Here is a 21,977-nt window from a genome sequence, read left to right as displayed (position 1 = left end):
AGATGCAGGGGACTCTGGTCCATCAAAAAACAGCTGTTGCTTTACAAAGTCCTTTGAGCGGACACGGTGTCGGTCGACCTCGCAGGGTGCCAGGAGAATGACTTGCCACCCCACCCATTTCCAGTGACACCAGCTGTTAACTATGGTACCTCTCATGAATCCTGAGGTTGTCTGTCATTTTAAACTGGTAAAGAAATGCTGTTTATTCAATGTAATCTGATTATGGCTGAGAAACACCTCCCATGAAACATACTAGAGCATCTCAAGAATCACGCACCCCCTCGCTCCACGCCTAGCATCAGGCTTCTGGCTGGCCTCAGGCAATCAATTCTATAGTCGTGCATCTAGAAAGTGCTGGAAGGAGAGGCCATCATGCTTCTTAGAGTTCCCTTCCCATCCCTGAGACCCCAAGCAGTTTATCATTCCCCTCATTATGTCTAACTAGCATCCTGCCTGCCGAAGAAATCGACAGCTCCTGTTTCTTTTCATTGAAATTCTGCAGTATGCATTAAAGATTTTTTTAAATTCCTAAAGTACTTTAGTTATTTTCTCACCATGGATTTACTTGCTTACTTTAAGCAATATTTGGGGGGAGAAAAATGTGTTTCCTACCTTTTTCCTCAGGTGTCATTCTTACAGCTCCGTGGTTTTCCAGTCCAGCATCCAAACCGAGCATCGCATGGCAGGAGTCCCTTGTTGGAGAGTCATTGTGCAGACTTACTATCCTCATGCCTGATTTATTCCAAGTATTAGAGAATAAGACAGCATTTCATTCTGGAAACTGGATGAATGTGGGGAGCTGAAGACATAGAAACCATGAAACACGGAATTTTCCCTTTAAGGCAATGAGCAGCCATCTTAAAATCAAACCTTCAAACTCCTTTTGTTTTGCTGCTTCTTCTTTTTTCTGTTCTGTGTGAAGATGGAAAAATGCTATTCATCATGCAGAGAAGGGCATCAATGAAAGAAAATGCAGCCCACGAGACTGCCTCTCGGATCACAGTCCAGAGGGAACAGAGGCTATGGAGGGAAGGGGCCTCTTCAGAAGCAATGTCACTCTCGGACCTGGCTTCGTTATCACTTGGGCATGAACTGTTTGCTCTCAATGAACTGTGGCAGGTTGAGTTCCCCAGGAAGCAGGGACTGAGTTGGAGGGGGTTGATCAGGGAGGACCTTATGCTCCACACCTGTGGACAGGAGGACAGGAAGGACAGGGCTGGGATGCAGCCTGGTGACAGACTTACCCTGTGCCCCAGGGAGCTCAGGAAGGAGAATGACCCCACAGACTTCTCCAGAAAAAATTGCTTCCTCCATGAATCACTCCAAAAAGGATCCTCGGATAAAGTGGATCTCTGCCTCTGCCACGGTCTGGGAAGTGGCTGGTGACCAAAGGTACCAGGTGACATCACCTCGAGTGCAGCGCCACCTGTGCCTCGTTGGAGGGAACCTAGCCAGTGTGTGGGCAACTCCTCCACTTAGGGAGACGCCAGACCTCTGAAGTTATGCCTCTTGAACATCTTTCCTTAAACTGCTCACACTGGCTGCAATGATATTAGTGCAGTATTTCAAATTAGCAATAAGATATCCCACAGTGTACGGCAGCAGCATCCCTGGACTCAACCTGGTCATTGAAACCATTTCTAACACACAGGCCTCAGTTTTGTGCTTCCTGGAATGCCTTAAAACCTGGCTCAGGTAATATGTGTGCATCGACTGCTAACAAGGTCCAGGGATATAGAGAGGGTGACGCCTGCAGAGGTCCAGGAGCAGTGGGAGGACCTGCAGGCAGGTGGCCCTGGAGAAGGAGCATCGGAGGGTCAGGTGCAGAAAACTTGCCTGTGGGGAACTGGGGTCAGACAGGTGATGGACGCTCCATTCCAACCCATCCGCACAGAGAGAGGGTGGATATCCTGCCAGTTCAGGGCAGGGAGGGGTGGAAGTCTGAAGTCAAAAACGAGTATCCAAGAGAAACCAAGTTGAGTCTCGAATAGTTCTGGAGCCTGCGAAGGTCTCCAAACACAGGGAACTACTGAGCTGACAGGAGTGAAGCTGGGGTCAGGATGGGGCCTTGGGACAGAAACACGGACGGACACTGCTGCTCACATCCAAGAGCCAATGTGGCTGAAGTGGAGGCTCCTCCCCAGAGCCGGAGGTCAGAGTCTGCAGACAGGCGTGAGACCTGGTGGGGCCGACCCCTCCCGCTTGGTCCTGCTGGAGGTGGCGTGATGCCAACAGAGGCGCCTGCTCACAGCAGTGCTCTAGGAAGTGAATCTGATGGAGGAATACAAGGGGTCGCAGTGCAGAGAGGGTGGACATAAAGATACGAAGGAAGACCCATTAGGACCTAATTGGAAGGTTGGAATGAGAGGTGATGGTGGTGATAGCAGTACCCACACAGGTGTCTTGGGCATTGGGGCAGAGGAAAGAGCTGGGGAGGGGGAGAACTGGCAAAGAGCACCCCTTGACTATGCTCAGCTTCAGGAAAAGGGAATCGAAGGTGGATCTTAGATGAAGGAAAAGCATGGCATGTTTGGTTTGGACTGGAGATGCTTCTGGGCATCAAGACAAGGATGTGAGGAGGTGACTGAACTGGCCAGCTTTAAGCTTGAGGAGGGCTTTGGTTGAAAACTTAGATCCTGGGATCAATGACACCCACTGACAGCTGGAGCCAGGGAGATGGCTGAGATGATCAGAAGGAGGAGGAAGCAAGGCCAGGCCAGGACAGGGAACAAGGGGTCACTCAGGGCTGGACACGGAGGCAGCCTTGCCCTGTGCACTGCTGGCCACTGACCGAAGGCTTTCAGTCTGTCCCCTAGTTCTCTGTGTGAGTCTTCAGGTGGATGAGGCATCCCCCTTCAAGGTCCCTTCGCCACAGAGATGAACACTTAGGGACTCTAAGCAGAACTCGTGCATGTTTAGATACTTGAATGCCCAAGCAATTAGAGGTGGTGCTGAAACTTATTACTCTTGAGAAAACATATTACTGTTTTATTTAACTTAGAAATAATGTCAGGTTCTACCTACCACACACACATATTGTTTAATTTGGTTCTAGTCATTGAAAAATCCAAAACTGCACTGGCCGTATTGGAATCTTTATTGGATAAAATAAAGACAATAGTTCTATTCAGGAAAAACGACCTGTATAAGGAAATAACACCAGAAAATAGATGAACTCATTATTGATAATTTCAACATAATATGTGAAAAGATGTATCATAGCAATGTCTATAGCAGAGATAACATCTAGGGACAGAAGGACAGCCGCACTGAGACTGCAGGGTGGCAGCACTCATCCTCAGTGACAATCCTGAAATTTGGTCTCTCTGATTGTGTCAGGGTGGCTGTTACCAAAAGGGTAAAAGATAACAAGTACTGACAAGGATGTGGGTAACTGAACCCTGTACACAGATAGTGGGAATGCAAATTGGCATAGCCATTATGGAGAACAGTGTGGGAGTTTCCCAAGAAAATTAAAAAGAGAAGGATCCTATGATCCAGCAACTCAGCTGGCTTATGTGCAAAGGAAATGAAATCCACGTGTCAGAGTGGCATCTGCACACCCACATTCCCAACAGCCAAGATGTGGAAACCACCTAAGGGTCCATCAGCAGGTGAACAGATAAAGAAAATCAATCTCTCTCTCTCTCTCTCTCTCTCTCTCTCTCTCTCTCTCTCTCTCTCTCTCTCACACACACACACACACACACACACACACACACACGGGACCATCATTCAGCCTCTCCAAGTCCTGGTGGCTTAGTGACTCAGGAAATTCTAAAACCAGGGAAAATACAGATAAACTTCTGTTCCTGGGAACAGTTTTTTTTTTTTTTTATAACTTAGAATGTGGCCAGTGCCAAATGATCTTTACAAACTTTGGCTTACCATTTTCACATGTAACTCTTGCCTTAAAAGAGTCGTACTTCTCATTTGAGCAAGTCTCGAAAAATTCAGAAAACACGACTCTCTCTAAATACACCCTACTCCATTCAGCCACAGAAATTCAAATGTGTAATTTAATATATGCCTAGAGAAAAATAGATACTTGGAACATTTTATTTTGTTTGGCATGATTTGGGATGTTGCAAGTATGCCCAAAATACCATTCTTTAAGGAAATCTTAGACCTTCCTACAGGGACAGTGTGTCTGCCCTCCCTGCCCTTCCCACCCATCAGACAGAGAGGGAGATCAGTCTGCGGGATCTCTCCTGCCGCAGGATCTCTCTTCAGCAATGTCTGGCCATCATGTAATCAGTGCATGCTGAACTTGGAGCAGAAGGCCAAGCTGATGTGCAGGTTGCTGCAAACAACCTGTTTCTTTTAGCACCTGTGGGCTCCGGCCACATCCTTACTTCTTCATCACATCCCCATGAACCTCGGCCTCAGGTCCTTCCTCCTAGAGCAGGGACAGCTCCAGGACCATCAGCCTAATTCATGATGAGCCAGAAGCAGTCTGACCACTGTGGATCCAAAGTCACCAACCTCAGGGGCAATTCGTAGTTGGTATGCATGTATACCACCGTCACATAAGCAAGGCTAGGTGCTGATGCCATTTCCCCAGCCTGCAGCACCAGGAGGAGGGTTGTCACTGTTATGTCCTGGAAATGTCAGCCTTGTTCTCCTGTTTAGGTCCTTCCCCACGTCTTCAGGGTGGCCTTCAGTATAAACGTAAAGGCATCCTCAAAATTAAGATGTGCACAGCATTGTTTTCTCCACTAGGTGTGGGAAATAGGAAGGATAAACTGAACCCATCTCCTGTCCCTCTGGGTTGCCCTACTTAAGGAAATGGTCAAGCACATCAGTCACTGTCCTCGTCGAAGTGTAAACATGATGTATGTCACAGCAAGGTTTTGAAAACAGACCCTTGGAATGAATGAAGGGAAAGTTTAGTTGTGTGATATGTCCAGAGTGGAGAAGTGTCCCCTCGTGGGTTGGTTGTCTACAATTTGAAAGCTGAAGCCTGCTGTGGAGTAGCAGAGTTGGACAATTCAGTGGTCTTCCAGGCAAACAGGCCAGGAGGTGCTGCGCAAGGTGCCCTTGGCCTCGTGGCATTGAAGCCCCAGTTTGCCCTTTCAGGGACAGTAGACAGCTCTCTGCCTGGGCAGGTCTGGGCAGGTCCTATGGGGATGGGGCATCTGAAGTGGGTGTGCCGTTGGGACTGAACTCTGAGAAACAGGTCATGGAACTTGAATTCCTGTAATGAACAGAATCAGAAGAAACAATTTTGGAAAAATATAGGTTTCAAAGATGCAATACTTCAAGAAGCAATTGAGGTGTTAAAAAAAGAAATCTTACAAAAGAATGGGAGGAAGATCTCATGAAGTAGAAGGGAGGTGGGTGAGAACGGGGTTGAGGAGATGAAAGATCTATTGCCATGTCTGAGTGGACTGTGGCTCCAGGAGTAGCCTTCAGACAGTCTGAGAGCAGGGGCACTCGTCCTGACCAGGAGCACTCATCCAGAGACCAGAGGCACTCGTCCTGAGACCAGGGGCACTCATCCTGACACCAGGAACATGCATCCCGACAGTAGGAACACTCGTCCTGAGACCAGGGCACTTGTCCTGAGAATTGTGTGGAGATTCACAGGACAGCATCACCACTAGAGAGAAGACAAAAGCTGGAATAGAGGAATTATACATGGCTGGGGAAGAGAGCCTCAGGACCTCCCCACGGGCCCTGGGACAAAAGGGGATGAGGAAGAGGAGAGTCCTGAGCACCCCCTGTCCACCACCTGGGGCTCTGAGCCGGGAGTGTGACGGACAGCTGTCCACCAACACTCTCAGGCACTGCACATGATTATCATCCCTACATGTGAAGAAATAAGATCAGAGAGTTTAAGAAATGGAATCAAGACCCTTGGCTGATGACTCAAGACCGAGGACACCTAGCCATCGTTTTACAGTGTGTCATACACCTCTTACCTGGGGAAAAATTTTTTGAAATCTTTTCTCACTTTATGAAAAATACAATTAGTTGTTGAGGGAAAAGACACAGATATGGAGCAGCCTGATTTAATGCTCGTATGAAGAGTTTAGAAAGAATGAGCCCAAACTGGCATTGGGCAGTATTTGGTGGTTCTGAGCTGCTTCAGAGAAAGGATCTCCCATTACAAAATACACAAACCTGGAAAAAAGTGACATTTAGTGGATATTTACATACTACTTGTAGAAAGGTTATGTCAAAATGAGGCATGTCACACTCAGAATTTCTGCTCCTGTAGCATTACAAGGCTTCACGGATGGTGGGATTCAGGGAATTGACTCATATAAGGGCCACAGTGAGCCACAAAAAGGAACCAGGTTCTCTCAAATGTGTGGCTCAGCTTTCCCCAAATCATGGAGTTCCTTAATTTCTTGGTTTTGTTTTGCCTCCAATTTATATCCCATGAATGCAAAACGTAAGATTTTGGACCCTTTAGGAAACTTCCAGCATTGTGTATAGCACTGGTGACTCAGCTGAAGCAAGACAGACAACATCACGATGGAGTCCTTGGAGACGATGAGCATCCTGACGTACCGCGGTGGGAGAGCACAGAGCAAAGCTGACCGTGACGTTACTGTGGGAACATGGCGTCTCCCTCGTACTCCATCCTTTGATCGTGCAACATAAATTTTCTTTTTTATTTGTACTTTTTAGTTACACATGACAACGAGTATATTTGTCATATTTATGCAAACATAACTAAGCTATGGAAATAACCTAGCTGCCCTTCAACAGATGAATGGGTAAAGAAAATGTGGCATATACACATGGTGGAATATTTCTCAGCCATATAAAAAGAATGACTTTGTGACTTTTACCGGGAAACAGATAGATCTGGAGACTATTATGCTAAGTGAAATCATGCAACTTTTAATTTTAGCTATTTTAACAGGTTCTCATTTTTTGTGAATGTTTTAATTTTTTAAATATATCTTTTTTCTTTTCATCTATTAACCATCACCTATAATTCAAACTTAATTGTGTCTTATGACTTTGCATTAATTACCAAAAAATAGAAATAAAAAAGCCCAAACTGTCTATCAGGCAGCGTGCGCCAGTACAGAGTGTTCCCCAATTGCTTCCAACTGAACTGTGGCTCCCATCTGGTGTGACTCTTCTGGTTCTCACCTGCGTGATCTTGCCCACGGTGGCCTCTGACTCAGCCCATGTCAGTGTGCCTGAAGTCTCTGCATCTACTCTAGACCGAGAAATTACATAATGGAGAGTGTCCTAATGGTTTAAAACAGGACATGGAAAGGGAATGGGGACAATTTGGTGGGGAAAGGGGTGGTAGAGGGGCAGATGGGTCAGGGTGGTGGGGGATAGGACAAATGACACTATATGTATGAAAAAGCTCAAAGAGACTCATTTGGTATAATTAATATGTGCAAATAATTAAAATGAAAATCAATTTTGAAAGAATGAGGAAAAAATGAGGTTCTCCAAGCGAGGCTCACCCTCTGGGGGGCAGGCAGGAGACCTGGAGCATCAGCTGGCTGACCCTCGCTTTCCGTGCTTTGGAGACTCACTTCCTGTTCTCAGCAGGGTTGCTTTAAGGCTAAGTTTCTGAAATTTACTTATGTAACTGTAATTGTATTCCTTGTAATTTTTTTAACTTATTGTTTGGAATCATGGATAGCATAGGGGTGAGTTTCGGGTCTTGTTTTTAACCCAGTTCCTCTGTAACTAATTGATTCTTCCCACTGTTCCTAGATCATTATGCACCCGTCCCTCCTCCGTTGCGTATCAGTCTCTGTTGCAGGGAACCTTCTTGAACTTATCCATCATGGACACTGCATTCCCTACATTATCTGTTGTTACGTAGGTGAAAAATGGCTCGCCTCTCTTTCTTGATTTGGGACATGGAAAGAGCCCCTCTGTATTCCTTCTTCCTGTTGTAACTGAGGGAGAAATGGAGGCTTCCCCTCCCAGCAGCCTTCCAGCTGGGGTGAAATGGAGGCTTCCCTGCCCAGTGGCCCTCCCACTGGGCGGTGTCCTCACCTAAAGGCCTGTGAGGAAGACCAGTGCTGAGAATCGGCCTCAGACGCAGCAAGTCTGACACCCTCCTGCCATCTCCCCAGAGCCGGGGCCACCCTCCTGGTTCTATAAACAAGGGAACAGGGTCGCAGGGAAGGGTAGAACACACAATCAGTGGTGAAGCAGGACCCAAAACCATGCAGTCCTACCTAAGAAAAACGTGCCAGGCCAACAGGAAGGCCCGTGTGAGCACAGCCAGGCTACTGCCCACAGAAACCAAAGAAGAAATGGGCTTTTCATGTACCAAAAAATGAAAGTGTATGAACTGTTAATAATTACTATAGACAGAGTAAACATTCTACTACCTGGCACAAGATTTAAAGCAACAGTGCTGTGAGGAGAGACTGGCACTCCGCACTGCCTGCTGTGTGCCCAGCACCCACCTGGACCAGATGAACTGGGCGTGATTAGATTTCTCTGGGTTCCTGTGTCTCCCCTGAGTTGGTAACGGAGGATCTGTAATTGATTAATGAGCAAACTCTGCAGGCATTTTGCTGTTTAATAGCCTTGCTCTATATGGCAACTGGTTTATTTTAGGTTTTCATATGCTTCTGAATCTTAGTTCGTTCCCTTAGTCATTTCCAAACCCCTACATACACTATTTCTTTAAAAAATATGTTTGCAAAAAACACAACAAAGAACCCCAATGAAAGCACCAATTTCTGCCAAATAGGCGTGTGTTGAGCCCTCGTGGACCAGCCAACTAGTTCTAAGTCCAAGGACTAATTAACATCATTGAATCTCAGTTTCCTCATCTGCAAAATGAGTCTGTGAATGACCTCATGCAGCCAAGAGTAGTAGCTCATTAATATCTTGCCCATGGCTTGTAAATCAGCGGGGTTTGAACATGGCTCCCTGGGCACTCTAACCAGTGATGCCATGTGCATCCTGTGAGGTCGTCTAGGAAGACTGACCCGTAGCAGAAGAGAGAAGCAGGAGTTTATTGGGGAAATTAAAGGCAAACAGAGCTTCCCAGACAGAATTTAGCTGAGCCCGTGGCTGGCTGGGCTGAAGGCTAGAACCTTATTTTCCTGATCAATACATTGCCACAACCAGCTGACTTGCCCTGGACTCCTTTTTTTAAAAAAATGAAATAAAATAAAATTGTAGTTGTAGATGGACACAGTGCCTTTATTTTATTTATTTATTTTTATATGGTGCTGAGGGTCAAACCCAGTGTCTCACACATGCTAGGCAAGTGCTCTGCTACTGAACTGCAGCCCCAGCCCCTGGACCCATTTGTAATATAAGGTCACACACAGAATGCATAAAATGAAGGGGGAATTCAGGCGCATGTGAGATTCCTAACCCGTGTCTGTAACTCACAGTTGCTGTCAGTTGGGCATAGAAAACAACTTCAGCCACAGAACAGAACTGTTTCTTCAGCAAGGTGTGCAGTGGGAGGGTGGGGGCAGTCACCATAATGCTACTAATGGCAGAGCAGGAAAGAAGTCTCACCTGGACTCATCATTTTTTTGCGGGAGGAGGGTACTGGGGATTGTACTCAGGGGCACTCAACGAGCCATATCCTCAGCCCAATTTGGGGTCTTATTTAGAGACAGGGTCTCACTGAGCTGCTTAGCACCTTGCTATAGCTGAGGCTGGCTTTGAACTCCCGATCCTCCTGCTTCAGCCTCCAGAGCCACTGGGATGACAGGTGTGAGCCACCACACCAGACCTGTATCCATCATTTTTAAAAGCTTAGGAAAAAAATCCAAACCCATACCCATCTTTCACAGTATTTGCACTCCAGTGTTCTACCTAAAATATTTTATTTATAATTAGGTATTGTTATTAAATTAGGTAAATCATAGGTATTGGGTGCAAATCAAGGTCTCCTTTTCATTTGGAATGATCTAAAACTCCAAACAAACGGAGCTTGGGTTCGGCTCCTGTGGAGTTGACCACTTCTGTGCTGTGTCACGGCTGGGTCACTCCTGCAGTGTCAGGCAAGGCGTTGACAGAGCAGAGAATGTGGGATAGAGACACTGCTCCTTTGTCTTCCTCTAGTATGTTTTTCTTTTTCCTTTTTCTTCCAGTTCCACCTTTTATCCAACCCTTTGAGTTTCCAAGATTCTCCATCGGGCAGCGGGTCTTCATCCCATGTGTTGTGGTCTCAGGGGACCTACCCATCACCATCACCTGGCAGAAGGACGGCCGGCCCATCCCAGCCAGCCTGGGGGTGACCATCGACAACATCGACTTCACCAGCTCCCTGAGGATCTCCAACCTCTCCCTCCTGCACAACGGCAATTACACCTGCATAGCCCGGAACGAGGCGGCAGCCGTGGAGCACCAGAGCCAGCTGATTGTGAGAGGTAGGCAGAGGGGTGCCCGGGGCCCAGGCGAGCAGGATCAGCCGTGCTCCGAGAGGGTGGGGCCTGACATGTCTGAAAAGAACAAGGATTCGTAGAAATGCATTCTTCTCCCTTAAGAAACAATATAAAAATCAACCAGGAATTCCCCCAACTTCCAAGTGATGGTTTCAGTTACTGCAAATCTGGTGCTACAGATGACGGCAGCTAGCCAATGTGTTCTTGGAAATGTGGGGGTCATGGGGTCGTAGGGTTTCATTCATGAAATAGGGCTCCCGCCTTATTTTTGAAAACCAAAGTCTGTTACCCTTGCCTTTATTTTATTCTAATACTTTTTACTGTTTTAGATAAATAGCTTTTAAAAGTAAAACAGTTTTTCTAAAGAGCTATAAAATAGTAGCTACAAATAATATCCATTTAATTTTAGAAATGTGGTTTCCTTGCCCCTCTCTTCTATTTGCCAGTAAATCTATCATTATTTGGGGAAACTGTTGCAACATTTTTAAAATCATGCAGAATGTGGTTGTATTTATGGAAAAAATTAAAACAGCCTCCTGTAACTTGTAAAAAGCACTGGCAGTGGTCTTAATACATCTAAAATGTAAGCACGGGTTTTATTTCATCTTTCCTCAACACCAACGTCTCAAGAAGCATGTGCTGTGTCTGTAAATCAAGCTGCTGGTTTCTGGGTGCTTGTCGGGCATGAGTGATCCTTCAGGAGCGCAGCATCCATCCACATTGCAAGGGTAACTGGATGATGTTAGAGGCTTACATCGATGTTGACAGCTGCATTTTAAAATTTCCCTTTGTGTGATTGGTGGGAGGTGATGTCCGTTAGGGTCAGGATCATCGAGAGTCCTGAGCAGACTCTTCCCTGAGTGGTGTGTCCCATCCTTCCTCGGTCCTCACACTCATCCCTCCACGGCACTCCTTCCTGTCCGACTGGCAAGCCATGCCCTTCTCACCTCCTCCTGTGAAGAAACCAACGTGGTATTCCCCAGAATTTCCCAGAGTGGAAGGGTCGACACTGATCTCCAGTTAGAGATGGGTTAAGGATGCCCAAGGCACTCTTTCTTTCCACCTTCCACGTTTCCTTATGAGAACTGGGTGCTTGGTTTTTTTCTCCACTTTTTGAATATGAATACAAATGGGATCCAACGTGGTCTCTGTTTCCCACGCATTTTCCTAGGAGCAGGACTGACTCTGGACCGTTGTGAAGGGCAAAACTGCGCATCAGCCTGTCTTCACTGTAATCTGCTCTGAAGGATCCAGGTCAGGGAACAAAAATGACAGATCAAAATGTACAGGACGTTCTTCGTATTGCTCTCCCTCAGAGGAAAGGCAGCCCGACATTTGGACCACAGCCGTGGTCAGGTGGTCTGAACTGAGCCTTGCTGTTTGGGAGAATGTCGCTGATCCCAGGCTCCTTGCAGTTGCTCTTCAGAATGAGCTTCTGTGAATGTACAGTGAAGGGCCTGAGAGGAAGCATGCTCACCAACAGATCCGTGTCACTGGAGAAACCAGCAGGGACAAGCCACTGGGGGCGGTGGCTCTCAGCTGGACTGCACTGTGGGATCTCCTGGGAGAGTAAAGCAAATACAGATGTGTGTTTTCTGGTCCCCTCTCAGACCCACTAAGTGACCACCTTTGGGAGTAGATCCCTCTCCCAGGTGTCTGGGAACTTATTCTGTTTATTTTATTTTTCCAAGTTGCCAATTTCCACGTTCATGACCCATTTGTGCCAGGGCAGTGGGGTAGGTTGTGGAAAGTCCACAGAAAGTGCCTGGAGATGGCCTGGGGGACATAGGGTTTATTGGGGAATGCTTACCAGGGGTCAGTGACTGCCCCAGGAGGAGCTCAGTGGGGACAGGTGACAGATCGCACCTCCATGCTTCCCGGTGCTTCCACAGCAGGGCCTGCCCTCCCAGATGGCGTTTCTGCAGTGTCGGTTGGTCTGACCAGTGGCACACATCCTGTCCACAGCACTCTCAGTCCTGTGCCCAGTCCAGCTCAGGGGTTTTACATCTCAGGCTGCAGAAGCAGTGACATCGTCAACGTTAGCCTGCTTAGTTTGTTTGGATGACCAGCATCCCACGGAGCAGCTGTCCTGGTGTACAGGCAAGAAAGTCGCTTTCTCACAAAGCTCCAGCTTGCCCTGGTGCCTGGCACGCATGAGAGAAAGGCAGCGACCTGTAAGGTCATATGCTCTTGGACATTCTGGCCCAGGTTTGCTCTCATAGCTCCCTACACATGGTGAGATGTTTTAGAACAGGAAAGAAACCTGCAGGTCTTGGTGTTTACTGTCCCCTTTCCCTTAGGATGATAGACCAATTAGTGATCCTCAACTTCGCCACACATTGGAATTGCATGGGGAGCTCTAAAGAAGTCCTGATTTCCAAGCTGCAACCCATACTAATTAAATAACCATCTTTGGAAGTGGTGACCAGGTATCAATGGTTTGTAAAATCCCAGTTGATTTTGTCCCAATCTGAATTTGCAGTTATTTTGGAAGTCCATCTTTTCCTACATGGGCCAGTGGTGACTCTAACTCTGGTGTGACATAGCCTGATTTATCTTTTTAATTATCACACTAGCAGCTGTGTGAAAAATGGCCTGGGCCAGAGGCAAGAAGAATAGTTAAGAGGCTATTTCAGCAGCACAGGCCAGATGAAAGTGCCCGGGATGACGGGGGAAGGAAGACAGTAATGAGAAGCCCCTGAGCTCACGGTGTGCGGAGGTGACACAGGAAACGTGCTCGCAGAGTGAATGTTGCAGAGAGAGAAAGGGGCATCCACAGTGGAAGCGCACTGTCTGCCTCACAGCCAGGTGGGGGAAGCCCCCTCCGCCACCATGGGGAAGCCGCCGCCGGGCAGAGCAGTTCTGACGTGGGGAGAAGCCAGAGGGGCCAGGCCTGGCCAGCTCCAGAACTCAGAGCTCCAAATGGGGGTTGGAGGAATCAGCAAGAAACTGAGAAGGCCATGGAGGAAATCCAGGGGACTGGGGGCCCTGGGAGCCAAACGGGAAATACATCAAGAAAGAAGGGTACTTTCTTGTATCCAATCCTGCAAAAAGGAGAAAAACAGCAAAACCAAGAATGGGTGTCGGTGGTTTGGGAGTTGGTTTGGGATGATGGATGCAGTCTGTGACCTTCAGGAGCAGCGTGGATGCAGGGAGCGCCCAAGGGGAGGCGCTCAGGAAAAGAAAGGTGTCAGTATGGAGGGATACAAAACCATGCAAGGGTTTCTACACTTTCAGGGATTTTGCTGACAGGAAGCCTAAAAATGGAGAAGTTGGACATGGACGTGGGAGGGGGACACTGCCATGTTCAAGACTGGATATTCCACAGCTGCTTAGAGGCTTGTGGGAGAAAGCCAGAGGGGGAGGGGTCAGTTCTAGGGTAGGATCCTTGGTCAGTGGACTGGAGTCTGCACCAGTGGAGGGTGCCCACCATGGCGTGGTCTTCTATCCTGAACAACTATAAAATGGGACACAAATATAGGAAGAAGGTTTTCTGGCAGTGCAGCAGGCAGCCCAGGCTGTGGTCCCTGGGAGGGAATTGAAGAGCTGAGCTCCTGGATTTTGCTTGGGTCATTTTCCAAAATGTGGCAGAGGGACGCAGAGCCCCGATAGACAGCTGAGGACTTGCTCGATAGGGACAAGAGAAGTAGAAATTTAGAGCTCCTGAGGAGACTGGACGTCACAGGGGAGGTACTGGAGATTAGGGAGCTGTTCAGAGAAAGTCCTCTAGAAGTCTACACGGGGCCCCTTTACAGTATTAACTGAACGCCCTGTTCCACAGAACGGGGTGACTCCCTGAAATCCAGCAGAGGTCACACAGTGTTTGGAAATGTTGGAATTCTGATTCCTGCTAGTCAGAACAGGGGACCCATGTGGAACTCAGTTGAAATCTCAGAAAGGCCACGCACTAAGAGTAGGGCTAATCCACCTCTGGGATGAGGGCTACTGTAGGCCGGTCCTACAAAACCCAGAGAGATACTTAACAGGCTGGGGAACTTCTCCTGACCCTTAATTGTCAGTAAGAACAATATTCAACAATCAAAAACAAAACCAAACAAACAAATGATCCAGACTGCCAAGAGCGTAGTATATCCACAAATGACCTGAATGTAACAGAATATTATTATTGACTCTATGAAGAAGCAAGAAAATGTGAAGCATAAGCAGAAAACAATTAAAATAAGCATTCTAACAGATGCAGCAGATGTTGGAATTAGCAGGCAAAGTCTGAGAGCAGCTATCATAACTATTTTCCAGGATTCAGTGAGTGAAAAATTAGGGAATAGAAGGAGAGAAATAGGAAATACTTTTAAAAAGGACCAAAAGAAATTCTAGATCTGAAAAATACAATACCTGAAGCTCTCTGGGTCTACTTCATGGGAGGCTGAATGCGCGGCACAAGATTCCTGAATTTGAAAAGAGGGCAAAAGAAAATATCTACATTTCTGCACAAAGATATAAAAGACTGGGAAATGTTATACAATATTTTGGTGAATGGGGGGCAATATCATATATATATGAAATTAGAGTTTAAGAGGAAGGGCAGGGAAAATATATTTGAAAACCCTGTTGAAAAGCTTCCAAATGTAATGAAAACATACATCTACACATCACAAAGATCAATGAAACCCAAGAAGTAAAAGCACAGAGGAAGCTAGACCACGGCCTATCATAATCAAATTGTCAAAAACAAATGGTAAAGAAAAAATATCGAAAAGCACTCAGAGAAATCATATTCATCATGTACAGGGGAATGAACTGAGAAAACTTCAGATAACTCGTCAGCAAAAATGCAAGCCAGGGGCAAATGGAACAGTGTCTTTAATGTCCTAAAAGGGCAGGGGCAGAAAACTTGTTAACAAACGTTTTATAACTAGCAAAACATATTCATATACACTTCAGAAATGAAGATGAAATGAAGACATTCAGACAAAAGTTGAGATAATTAATTGCTAACAAGTTTTGCCTATAATACATACTAAAGAATTTTTGTCAAATTAAAAGAAAATCATTTCAGATGGAAACTTTGATCTACATGAGAAAGGAAGTCCCCTGGGTATGACAGACTTGTTGCTGAATATAAAAGACCCTTTATTTGCATTTTATTTTCTTTTAAAGATATTTAGGGAGCTTGGCATTATGGCTCACAGCTCTAATCCCAGTGACTTGGGAGACTGAGGCAGGAGGATCAAAGTTGAGGGCCAGCGTGGGCAACTTAGTGAGACCCTCAGCAATTTAGTGAGACCTGTCTCAAAATAAAAATAAAATAAAAAGGGCTGGGTCCATAACTCAGTGTTGGAGAGCGCTTGCCTGACAGACATGCACATGGTCTTGGGTTCAATCCCTAGCACCATACACACACACACACACACACACACACACACACACAAATATACATGTGTAAACAATAACAATTTATCATGTATCATGGGATTTATAACATTTAAAAATAAAATGTACAATAACAATGGCACAAAGGATGACAAGAAGAATATGGAGTTGTACTATTGTAAGGTTTCTCACAGATTATACATGAAGTGGAACAGTGTTATCTGAACATAGACCTGGAGAGTTAATATGTAGAATGTAAACTCCAGAGAAATTAACCAAAAAATGAAACAAAGGGTTACAATCATTATTCCAACAGAAGAGATAAATATATATAACTAACCAGAAATGAAGGTAGGAAAAGAGATGAAAAGTAACAAGGAAGACAGGAACAATGGATGAAAAGGTAGAGGGTAAACTTAAAATCATATTACTATTTAAGAACAAGTGGACTAAATACACAAACTAAATTCACAGAGTGATTCAAAAAGTAAGATGCAAATACATGCTGCCTAATGCAAACACGGTTTAAATATAATGGCACAAATAGATTAAAAATGAAATGGTATGAAATTTAAATCATAAAAATGTTGATGAGATGTGTCAATATTAGGCAAAATACATCTAAGGATGGGGAATATTAGCATGAACAAATAATGGCACTTACAAAGACACCTGGCCAATGCATTGAGAAGACATCTGTGTTAGTGTTCTGTCTCTGTGATAGAATACCTGAGAAGAATGCGGAACAGAATAGAGGAACAGAAATCTATTTGGCTCACAGTTTATGAGGTTTCAGTCTGTGGTCAGCGGTCTCCATTGTTTGGGTTCTGTGGTGAGGGAGGACATCATGGTGGAAGGGAATGGTAGAGCAAAGCTGCTTGCCTCATAGAGGCCAGGGACAGGAAAGAGAGAGGAACATGCCCAGAGACAAAATATACTTTTCCAAAGCATGCCCTCAGTGACCCACGTCCTTCCCCCAGGCCCACTTGAGAGTTTCTGCCACTCCCAGTAGCACTGGGGCCAAGCTGGGGCCAAGCCTAAAACACTTGAGCCTTTAGGAGACATTCTAGCCCCAAACCATAACATTCCACCCCTGCCCCCAGAGTCTCATGCACATGTCGGATGCATTTATTCCATCTCATAGAGTCCCAAAATCTTAACAGCTCCAGCATGGCTCAAAAGCCCAAGTCCAAAGTCTCCTCTGAGATTCAAAGCAAACTCTTAGCTGTAAATCCCTGAAAACTCAAAACCAAGTTACATGCTTTCAACATTCAGTGGTGAGACAGAGACAGGGCAAACATTCCATCCCCAAACGAAGGGATACTTGCTAGAAAGGAAGGATGGGACAAGGACAAAACCCCAGTCCAGGAGGGTAAACATTTCCAGCACCTGGGGCAGGTGATAGTTGGATGTAGATTCCAAACGTCTTGAGCAGATTCACCCTCTGGCCTTGCTGGTTGTGCCTCCTGGGCTCTCTCTTGGCCTGGCTCTGCTCATTACCTGTGGCTTTCCTTGGCAGACATTCCATGTTCCTGGATCTCCAGTTTCCTGGGGTCTCCATTGTACTTTGATTTTACTCTCAGAGCTTCATGCATCATGCTCTCAGGGGCTGTCTTCAGGAATTCTTACCCTGTCTCATGACGACTGGCCTCCCAGACCTTCTTTTGCAATCTTGGTGGAAGCTACCATGACCCCACATTCCTTGAATTCTTCATTCCTGCAAAACCACCACCATGTGGACAGGCCTGCTTCTGACTGCAGTATTATAGCCACGTCGTTTTGGACCATTATTACATTGGAATTTGGGCTCCTGAACAGAGGGAAGTGAATTCTGGGGAACCAGTTCTTAGGTGGCCCTATGTGAGCAGAGTGCCTTGGTGCTCTCTTCTTGAAACAAAGCTTTTCAAAGGAGCTTTATACCCTTGAGTCTGTGATGGGTGGGGTCTAGTCAAATACTGAAATGCCTTCAGGGCATTTTTAGTACTTTTTCTGGTGCAAACTACTTGGTTTATTTTTAATGGCACTAATCTCCTTAGCAATGCTACCCTTGGCCCTACCTTACCATAACACTCGTGATACCAGTATGCAAATTTTTCAATATCTTTCTGCTCTACACTTTGCACTCAGTTCTCACAGTAAATCTGACTAGTAGCAGCCAGTGATACCCATGCCACTGCCTAAATTCAGTGCTGCCTTGAAATTTCCTCCTCTAGTTAAAAAATTCATCACCTTCAAACTCAGCCTCTCATAAAGACCCAGGGAATGGTCAAAATTTGGACAGGTTATTTGCAATATTGTAAGACAAACTGGCTTCTACTTTAATTCCCAACAGAGTCCTCATTCTCATCTGAAACTCCATGAGTACAGTCATTATTGTCTGCATTCCTATAAGAATTATGGTCTTCTAAACTCACTCTAGAATTGTCCACTAAATTCTACTTTACAACATTCTAGAGGTTTTGTAGCCCACATCTCTAAACCTTTCCAAAATTCCCTCTGCAAACCATTTCCAAAGCCTTATAAACCACATAATTAGGTGTGATCATGGCAAACACTCTGCTTCTTGGTACCAGTTTTCTGTGTTGGTCAGCTTTCGATGGCTTTGGAAAAATAGTGGACAAAAAAATTAAAGGAGGAGATATTTCTTTCGGCTTACATATTCAAAGTTTTTCATCCATGGTTGCTAACTCCGTGGTATCTGAGCCTGTGGTGAGACAGTACATCATGGTGGAAGGGTGTGGCAGAGAATAGCGGCTCACCTCCTGGGAGCCAGGAAGCAGAGAGCAGGAGGAAGAGTCCAGGGGCAAGATGCAAACTTTAAGGCATTGACCCACGTTAGCCTCCCCCTTCTAAAATTTCCAACATCTCCCAATAGTGCCACTAGCTGGGAACAAGCCTTTGACACATGAGACTTTGGGGAACATTCCAGATTCTAACAACATCAAAATCTGATATAGGGCAATTCAAAATGCATGATGAGAACTCTAATGGAACTGAAGAGACAAAGTAGTCAGTGATACGGAGAAAGTTCAACGCGCCTTTCTCACTAATTGGAAGAAAATCAAATAACATAATTGATAGTTATAGAATATTTTACCCAACAATTGTGCAATACACATTTTGAACTGAGCAATAAGAATAATTTGTGATGTTTGAAACTATAAGTTGCTTGTAACTTATTACAGCTTTCACAGTAAACATAGATACAAATATCACTATGACCCCTAAAAACACTAGTTAAAAAGATAACAACAAACTATTATAGATCAGGCCTAGATATCAATTCCCAGCACTGCAGATATATGTGTGTGTATGTATGTGTGTGTGTCTCTGTGTATAATACACATATAGTAGACATCTTAATATTGTGCCTTTCTTTATATATATTCTGTGTATACACACAGACACACATATATATGTTATTATTGACAATTTTATGTCGCAGTATTTGAAAAGTTAGATCAAATGTTCAATGATTTGAAAGAAATGACCAAATTGACACAAGATAAAAGGGAAACATGAATGGCGTACATCTATCATAGGAACTGAGCTTTTTATCAAAAAGTTTCCAAAGTAATTGTAGACCCAGAGTCTTTGTGTGGAAATTATGATAAACATTTAAGAGAAAGATAATAGCATACTTCAAAAATTCTCTTACATAATAAAGGAGAAAGAAGCAGTTCCCCAGTTGGTTTATGATATAGTATATTCTAAAATAATAATTTGATAAAGATATTACACAGAGACAAATGTGAACTATTATTTCTCATGAGTATAAATGCAAAACTATTTAACAAAATATCAGTATATTGAATTAGCAGTAAGCAAAATGAATAATATATCAGGGGGAGGTAGTCTTTCTCACAGGAAAGGAATAATTCATTGTTCAACATCCATTCCTGATTTTAAAAACCCTCTCATAAACAAGTCATAGCACCAGATACTGGAAGGCACCTGTGACAAATGGCTAGCATTTAGTGCTCTTTAGCCCTGTGATTAGGAAAAAGTGTGGAGGACTTTGCCTTTACACTTCTACTGTCATTCTAGAGGTCATACCCTTTGCCCTTAGGCAAGAAAAATAAATGTGATTTATAATATTTATAAAGAAAGGCACAAAAATGACCTGGTAAGGGTGAGGAGAGAGAAAATATTAAGACGTCTACTATATGTGTATTATATAACAATAAGCAACTGTAGCAAATCCACAGGAAAAGTCAATACCCCAAATCAACTATGGTTCCATAGACTAGTGAAAACAATTGGGAAATGAAAATACACTCTTCCAAACATCAAATATTTAGGGATAGATTTAGCATAAGATACAGTGAAGACTGCTGAGTAATAGAAAAACCCTAATCAGGAGCCCAGCAATCTTTGTTATAGGAATTACAAAACCTTTTCTAAAACTTATCCAGAAATTAAAAGAACCTAGAATAACCAAGTTCTTTTTAGAGAAAGAGCAGATATGAAGGAGTTAAGCTCTCTGATGTGACCGCAGGGGCTCATGTCCACAATAGTACCATTCTGACTTCAGAATCCAGTCACCTTTAAATAACTGTCAGTAAGGTCAAAGCCACTTTCCTGGGCCCCCTTTTCATTTTGGTGAGCAAGATGTGGCTAAAATGAGCGAACTGGCTGAGGACTGCTGCATACTCCTGACTCTCCAGTGAAGTCTTCATCTGCAATAATCCTTATTTTGTTTTCTCAGAAACTTCACTGTGACTTACTTGTGTTTTACTTGCTAAGGGAAAAAAAGGAAAAAAAAAAAAAGCTGAGCTGTAACTCTTCAAAACATCGACAGGAAGTTAGAAATATATTCTCTTGTACTTTAAATTATTACATTTCCTGTTCTTTATTCCTCTATCTACCCCTTATTTCATCACTAAGCAACAAGGTACTCAGCACATCCTCCTAACTGCCAGGCCCTGAGATGATGAAAGTACCTTTGCTCTCATCAAGAGCTCCCAGTCCACAGCAAGAGAGACAGGTGACAGATCCCACAGGGCTGTAATAAGCTTCAGGCCCCGACAAAGGGAGGAGAGGAGCCTTCCTGAGGCTGGGGATGTATGAAGTGGGTTCCTGGAGGTGGGGGAGGGGCATGCTGAAGGGTTAGGCAGTAAAGCAACTGAGAGAGAGGACTGGGAGGAGAGGAAGCATCCGGAAGGTCGGCTGCAGGGCCAGTCAACTGGAGAGAGGAGAAGGCACTCCTTTACCTGTGCGTGTGATGGTGTGGTTCCGTGCAGAAGGACGGCCCTGCAGGCCAACTCGGCTTCAGATGACAAAGGCCTGGGTCCTAAGAGAGAGGTTGATAGCTCATGGGCCTCTGTTAGGGGATTTTAACAGAAAATCTCTGTGGTCCATAGCACGGTGAGTCACACACCGAGGTAAAGTGAGACCCAGGAGCAGCGTGGGGGCTCTCCAGGTCACGTGGGGAGTGGTGAGGCTACAGCTGAGCTGCAGCTGAGGCTGTAACTTCAGGAAGGACAGGAGGGGAACGGTTTGCAAGATTCTTTTCTGCATTTGATGACCAGCTGACCAATCGATGCATTTGATGATAAACCTTCCTGAGCTGCTGGGCCAGGCCTATGGTGGCAGGGGGAGGGTTACTTCAAAGCATGGATGTCTTCCTGGTCCCCCATACCCTTTGCCCTTGGTTCAAAATAATTGGGACAGGGGGCTTTTGTCCCTGTGGTTAGCTCCTGTTGTAGGTGACAGCTCCCTTTACAACTGTAGCCACAGCCCAGGCAGAATTTCGACTTTGGATGTCCAGGTTGTTGATTTTTATCACTGCTTTAGCAGGGCGTAGACTGAGGAAGATCAGGTAGAGTTGTTGGGTACATTAAGACTCTCTCTGTTTACCTCTGCTGTTTCCAGTAAGAGCAGTGCATCTCACAGGGGGAAACTGAGCCCTCACCTTTGACACAATCTCTCATTTCGTTCATGAAAAAAAACCCAGAGATGGTTGAGGAAACACAATCCACATGAAGTAACCGAAATTTAGCAAAGACCTCCAAGGGGTTGTACTTTAATCTTTAACTGGAATAAAGAAATGTTTCTGCCTTAGATGCTTTCAAGTTTGGGGGCTGAGCTTTAGCTTGGAGGACGTGGAAACAGGATGAGAAGCTGGGGTCCTTGAAACGGCCTGTCACAGTGAGGGTGGCCGGGAGTCTCAAAGCGACAGGCTGTTAATTACAAGGCAGAATGAACTCTGATAAGGGAGACATCAGTGTCACAGAGCGCCTGGTGGGGGCCCCGATGTGCCCGCAGGGAGAGGAGGCCACACAGAGGCGA

The 21,977-nt window shown here is 45.2% G+C and overlaps 1 protein-coding gene across 1 annotated transcript in view; it reads left to right on the top strand.

The window, feature by feature from the left end:
• The window catches only part of Dscam (DS cell adhesion molecule), a 546,865-nt gene that overhangs the window by 292,684 nt on the left and 232,204 nt on the right, over nt 1-21,977 (top strand). The window contains exon 9 of the mRNA XM_077795550.1: nt 10,062-10,340. Coding sequence (XP_077651676.1) covers nt 10,062-10,340 — 279 coding nt within the window. The remainder of the gene's footprint in view (nt 1-10,061; nt 10,341-21,977) is intronic.

Source organism: Urocitellus parryii, chromosome 2 (assembly GCF_045843805.1).
Source record: "Urocitellus parryii isolate mUroPar1 chromosome 2, mUroPar1.hap1, whole genome shotgun sequence".
Classification (NCBI taxonomy): domain Eukaryota; kingdom Metazoa; phylum Chordata; class Mammalia; order Rodentia; family Sciuridae; genus Urocitellus; species Urocitellus parryii.
The sequence above is the reverse complement of the archived record's forward strand: the minus strand, read 5'-3'. Positions and strand labels throughout refer to the sequence as shown.